Source organism: Lithobates pipiens, unplaced genomic scaffold (assembly GCF_037356315.1).
Source record: "Lithobates pipiens isolate NorthernLeopardFrog02 unplaced genomic scaffold, aLitPip1_a1.2 Scaffold_1, whole genome shotgun sequence".
Classification (NCBI taxonomy): domain Eukaryota; kingdom Metazoa; phylum Chordata; class Amphibia; order Anura; family Ranidae; genus Lithobates; species Lithobates pipiens.
Genome location: NW_027507685.1, coordinates 172,968,207 through 172,974,642, shown reverse-complemented (window position 1 = coordinate 172,974,642; position 6,436 = coordinate 172,968,207). Strand labels below are relative to the sequence as shown.

The 6,436-nt window shown below is 45.3% G+C and overlaps 1 protein-coding gene across 1 annotated transcript in view; it reads right to left on the bottom strand.

The window, feature by feature from the left end:
- Positions 1 to 340: 340 nt before the first annotated feature.
- Positions 341 to 6,436, bottom strand: part of GNL3L (G protein nucleolar 3 like) — a 33,034-nt gene continuing 26,938 nt past the window's right edge. Inside the window, exons 13-15 of the mRNA XM_077478900.1 lie at positions 6,076 to 6,224; positions 3,975 to 4,146; positions 341 to 557 (exon numbers count right to left, since the gene is read on the bottom strand). Of these exons, the coding sequence (XP_077335026.1) occupies positions 493 to 557; positions 3,975 to 4,146; positions 6,076 to 6,224 (386 nt within the window). The 3' untranslated portion in view covers positions 341 to 492. The remainder of the gene's footprint in view (positions 558 to 3,974; positions 4,147 to 6,075; positions 6,225 to 6,436) is intronic.

The following is a 6,436-nucleotide window of genomic DNA, read 5'->3' as shown; positions in this document are numbered from 1 at the left end:
GGCCCGGTCTCCCAGAAGCGGGCACACAGGGTACCTGTCAAAAACAGGTATCTCATCCCCCCCCCCCCGAATAGGTGCCAAATGTTGCGGGGGGGGGGGGGGGCAGGGGAATGAGTGGAAGTTCCACTTTTGTGTGGAACTCCACTTTAACCAATTGCCATTTGCCCACTGTATATGAATGGCCGGACAGCTAACTGCTGAGGGCAGGAGGCCATTTTAAGTTGTGTCTCTCATCCAGCCCCTAACCTCATGATGATGTTTGAACATAATTCAGCAGAATGGACAACAATTTGAGTTCAAAAGAACAGATTTTATCTACAAACATATTTAAAATAGATAGTTCTATGGTATAAAGTGTCTTTATTAGACAAAACCTGATAAATATTTTTAGCATTACACAACACTGTATTCATGTTTTCAGAGCAAGTATGGTATGCAAGATGACCAATCTCGGGATCACAAGGCAAAAGTCTGGAACTTGATTCTCTCTATTCAGTCACTCATTCCAAAATTCATAGCTTGTGTTAACGTATCGGATAATTTAGTGGCAAGCTTATCTGTGGAGAAAGAGAAAGGTACGTTAGACATAGGCCATTATTATCTTCCACATACAACTCCTATATACAAATAAAATTTGTCCAGAATTCACCACTTCCTGTCAGCCATATGCGGAATGACAGCCACAGGGTGGTTTCATTATTCTGACTGGGCGTCGTATGAGCAGTATAAGCTGCGAGAGAGGTGCCGTGTTACACACCGCATCTCCGATCTCAGTAATGAGCCTATGACCTGAGCTCCTTACCATGTGATCAGTTGTGTCTAATCCAGTGTTTCTCAATTCCAGTCCTCATGGCCCACTAACAGGTCATGTTTTCAGGCTTTCCATTATTTTGCACAGGTGATTTGATCAGTTTCACTGCCTTAGTAATTACCCCAGCTGTTTCATCTGAGGGAAATCCTGAAAACATGACCTGTTACTGGGCCATGAGGACTGGAATTGAGAAACACTGGTCTAATCACAGCTGGTCACATCGTAAATCATGAAGTGAAGTTTATAGGCTTTTCCTCTATTCATGCTGACATGGTGCAGGTAGAGAAGAGCCGATAAGAGGCTCTCCTGACAAGGGGGGGGTAGAGGTCAGCACATTAATTATCAATGCAGAGCCATCAGGGATGGCAATCAGTGCCCGTTAGTAAAGGAGAATTATTATTTTTTTTAAATAATATTTTGGAACAGAAATGAAGGAAAAAAAATTTTTTTTCAACATTTTCAGTCCTTTTTTTTTTTTTTTATTCGTTTAGCAACAAAAAAAAAAAAAAACCCAGTGGTAATCAAATACCACCAAAAGAAAGCTCTATTTGTGGGAAAATGATAAAAAATTTATTTGGGTACAGCATTAGCTATAGTATTAAATGGGAGAAGTGTGTCCTGGGTTCACCATACAGATTGCACAATTTCCTTTTAGATCTACCATCAACTCTGTAGTACAAGGGCCTGTCTGATTGGATACAGAGTGAATGGATAGATACCCGGTTTCACCGAAAATAAGACCCATTTTCAGGGTAGGGCTTATTTTTGGGGAAACAGGGTAGGGCTTATATTGCAGCCATCACTGACAATTATTTTCGGGGGAAAAGGGTAGGTGGGTTTAAACCTGAGTTCTATTTTTGCCTGGAACTCCGCTTTAAATACGCTTCCAGGAGCCGTAGAGCATTCTGTATCTGTGTAGTTCTGCAGTTTGCCCGTTTCCTTGGCAGCAATGGGTGTGATTGGTGCCACTCTAATATGCAGAATTAAACTTAAACCCAACATTTTTATTGCTTGATCTACTCATGGCTGCTCTATGCGTTTTCCCTCTTTTCTAGGGATGCACCGAATGGGTTTTTTGGTGCCGAAACCGATACCGAAAATGAAAAATGCACTAGGCCGAAAACCGATACCGAAAATGACTGTTTAAAAAATATTTTTATACAGGAGGTGGTCAGAGACTGGGGACATGGTAAAGGAGATGGTCAGAGACGGGACATGGTACAGAAGATGGTCAGAGACTGGGGACATGGTACAGGAGATGGTCAGAGACTGGGGACATGGTACAGGAGATGGTCAGAGACAGAGGACGTGGTACAGGAGCATAGGCCAGTGTCCCCCATTGCAGGCCAGTGTCCCCCATTGCATCCAGTGTGTCCCCTTGTGTCCCCTTTTGCATCCAGTGTGTCCCCTTGTGTCCCCTTTTGCATCCAGTGTGTCCCCTTTTGCATTCAGTGTGTCCCCTTTTGCGGCCAGTGTGTCCCCTTGTGTCCCCTTTTGCGGCCAGTGTGTCCCCTTTTGCGGCCAGTGTGTCCCCTTGTGTCCCCTTTTGCGGCCAGTGTGTCCCCTTGTGTCCCCTTTTGCGGCCAGTGTGTCCCCTTGTGTCCCCTTTTGCGGCCAGTGTGTCCCCTTTTGCGGCCAGTGTGTCCCCTTGTGTCCCCTTTTGCGGCCAGTGTGTCCCCTTTTGCGGCCAGTGTGTCCCCCTTTGCGGCCAGTGTGTCCCCCTTTGCGGCCAGTGTGTCCCCCTTTGCGGCCAGTGTGTCCCCCTTTGCGGCCAGTGTGTCCCCCTTTGCGGCCAGTGTGTCCCCCTTTGCGGCCAGTGTGTCCTCCTTTTGTTGCAGCCTGTGTAGGGAAGAGAGCCGCCTCCGCCGCCTGTTTGATCACAGCGCCGGGAACATCACAGCTTTCATTTCAATAGCTGTGTGTTCCCGGCCGCGCGCCGTCACACGCAGCCCCTCCCCCTTGTCCGGGCACTTTGATAGACAGATCATCCGTCCAATCCTGCGGATGATCTGTCTATCTAAGTGCCCGGACAAGGGGGAGGGGCTGCGTGTGACAGCGCGCGGCCGGGAACACACAGCTATTGAAATGAAAGCTGTGATGTTCCCGGCACTGTGATCAAACAAGCGGCGGAGGCGGCTCTCCTGCGCTATACACCCCCCATGATGGGCGTCACCAGGGCGGGGGGCGGAGCCCCGTCCCCACCCAGGCCACGCCCCATTTTCGGCTCCATTATCGGCCGTTTTTCTCTTTCGGCAAATTGCCGAAAAGGGCATTTTCGGCCGATATGTTTCGGTGGCCAAAATTTCGGTGCATCACTACTCTTTTCCATGACAGCACTGGGAGCAGCTCTTTGGAGCTTCTATAATAGCATGCCTAAGTAAAGTGCATGGCACTTAAAGGAAATCAAACATAACTGTTACCAGTTGAAGCCAAAGTTCTCATTCAGGAAGGGGGTCTACCGTTGCCTGTGTAAGAAGTGCTGCCAGTTTTAAGGCAAAGCTCCCATTCGTAGCAATATATACCATGATTTACATGCCCCACAGCTAGCACCTCTTTTCCAAGAGTCAAGAAATAGCAGCTTCCAGGCTTGCAATGGGTGACTGGGTTGTAACAACAATATTGATTGGTTGCCTTTAACAGCATGAAAGGTTGGGGTCACCTTTTCCTGATACAATCATAACATTTCCTACCCTTCTATTTTGCAGTATCTGGTTTCCTCCAAATTGTAAGTACATATTAATTTTGAGATGCAGTTGTCTCGGGTCGGCTCAAAGACCGAGAACTGAGCAATCACATCACTGCTGATCACTCAGTTCTTGATCTGCTTCCCAGCAGGGAGCAGTAACTGCAGTCACTGTGCTCCTCCAGTGCTCACTTGAGTGGGGGTGGCTCTTAGCCATGCACCGAAATGCAAAACCACCTGTAGATCAGGCAGCGGGTTAGAAACAAATAATATTGTTTGGATCTTTCCAGAGCGTGGCACAGCTCTGCCGCATCAGCTGATAGCAGGCAATAGCCTGCTATCAGCTTACTCTGGGTCGCAGGGGAACAAAAGCAACTGCACTCTTGTGACCTACAAAAGAAGTATGGTAAATTAAAAGAGAAGCATGGGCAAAACTTAAGTTGTGATAAGACAACCCCTGCAATTATTGTTGTTACTTACTTGCTCTTTTCTGCAACTTCTTCCTCCTCTTGCTGGCTGCCTGTAATGCCTGGCCTTGCTGCAGAGGATCTACTGCTTGAATTTCCTTCAGGCTGGGTGCTCTGGGAACCTTCTCTGTGTCCGTTTGCACTTTGCTTTTTACCGTTTTAATTTCCACAGTCATAGGCCCAAACTATCAGAAAAGAAAGAATTAACATATTTAAATTCAGGGACCTTACCATGGCCCCTTATATAAACTATTTCACATCAATTCTACACGCATTAAAAGGGAACTTGCCAGCTATTTAGACAAGAAGACAGGTTCACTTGACAGGCCACCTCCCCACTCCCGCTAGATCTCCCTTCCACTTCAACCATTTGTTGGAGCCCCGAGAAAACACCTGATGCTTTTGTATGGGGTTGCATGCAACTTTCTCCCTGCTCAGGACTGAACACTGTATCATGGGAAAAAAAAAGGGAGTAGTGGTCACATGCTCAAGTGCCAGGGATTTCCAAAGGTTCTAAAAGACAAATGGAGTAACAAGGAAACATAGCAAAGGTAATAGTTAGGGAGGGGCTTTCAAGAGAACCTGTCGCTTTACCCTGGATGTACAAAGTTAGATTCTCTTTACACCCTTCTTGCCCCGGCATCCCTTTTAACAGTCTTTAAAGGGGTTATAAAGTCAGAAGTTTTTTTTTATCTTTATGCATTAAGATAAAAAGTCTTCTGTGTGCAGCACCCCCACCTAATACTTGAACCCCATCTCTGTCCAGCGATTTCTACAAGAGTCCAAGCTGACTGGCTGAGACACAGTAGCAGCACCATTGGCTCCCGATGCTGACAATCAATGTCAGTTAACCAATAGGGAGAGAGAGGGGGTAGGGCCAAACCGCAGCTCCATGTCTGAATGGATAGACGGCGCTGCAGCTCGCCTTGGGTGTGCCCCATAGCCAGCTGCTCCCTCCTTATTCACCCTCTGAATCAAAAGGCGAGTTTCCCATTTCAGTTTCCACATGCCATGTCATCTGCCCTACACCCTTGTCTGCTTCCACGCATAGCGCACAGCGAATAATGTCACATCGCCTCTCAGATGTCAGCCGATGACGGGCCTGACCACTCAGATGACACAGCGTGTGGAAACTGAAACAGGAAACTCGCCTTTTGATTCAAAGAGGGTCAGAAAGCGTGGAACACACAATTGGATGAAAAAAGATGAGAGGGCTATGAGGTAGCAATGAAGAGATGATCCGGAGATATTGATGTGATTGGAGTGGTGGCTACAATAAGATAGATCTGCAATCTGACTTCCCTAAAGGGTTTTCTCCCCATACCTTGCAGAGGTTTTTCTACTTGCTCACATGACCACCCTAGCCGATATGTGGTCCCAATTATCTGGTAAGATTCTCCGAATACCACTCTTGGTGTGACACTAAGGATAGCTCATCTCTTGGTGGAGGTTTCATTTTACTCTTCAGGGATTTTCCAATATTATATGTACCTAAAACTTAATTTTTTGCAGTTTTGCAATTTATTAATAGTGTGTCACTACCACTGTTCATTCAATCCTTCATAGCTTCATCATTATTAGACAATTAGTCTACTATAAGACTATTAGTCCAGCCATTTGCACATTTTATATTAATTGTTAATGTGGTTATTTATGCACTAGGTAGCACATTGATTAGCACGATTTTTTTTTTTTTAATAGCATTTCAAAAATAACAAACACATACTCATCTTTTTCATATATCATTTAGCACTATATCTCTTCTGAATTTTACATGTTTTATAGCATAAAGTAAAAAAAATGGCTTTTTTAGTTTCTAGCGCAAAAAACAAAAACCATAGGTGGTCAAATATCCAAAAGAAAGCTCAAAAAATTGTGGGGAAAAAAAAAAAAAAGGATATCAATTGTATTTGGGTGCAGTGTCGCACACCCGCACAATGGTCAGTTAAAGTAACGCAGTGCCATATTGCAAAAAATGGCCTGATCGTGAAGGGGGGGGGGGGGGTATAATCTTCCAGGGCAATGTGCATGGAGCCCAAGTAAAATTTCTCTATTATAACACATAATTTCAAGTATTAAAAACCTGTATGACATGAACCTTGTACTGCTCTTACCTCGTTATCTCTGTCCTCTTCCATTGCATCAGCTTGTGTGTCTGCTTCTTCACCTGAGTCTTCCAGCTCAACAGCCTCTACTTCCTGTCCGACTCCAGTAGTCAAGCCTGAAGCCTCCATAGCTATGCCCTGAGGAGCCGACTGGATTTCTTTATACACACACACACACACAATCAAAACAAACAGTCATTGTCAGAACATAATAAAGAACACTGGTTATAAAGGTAAATAAATTAGCTGTAGTTGTAAAGAGAACAGGTGAACTACAGTGTTCCTGTGGGAGTTATCTGTATCTTTAGCAGAGAAACAGCCCCAAAGCATCATGTTTCCAGCTGCGTGCTTGACTGTAGGGATGGTGTTT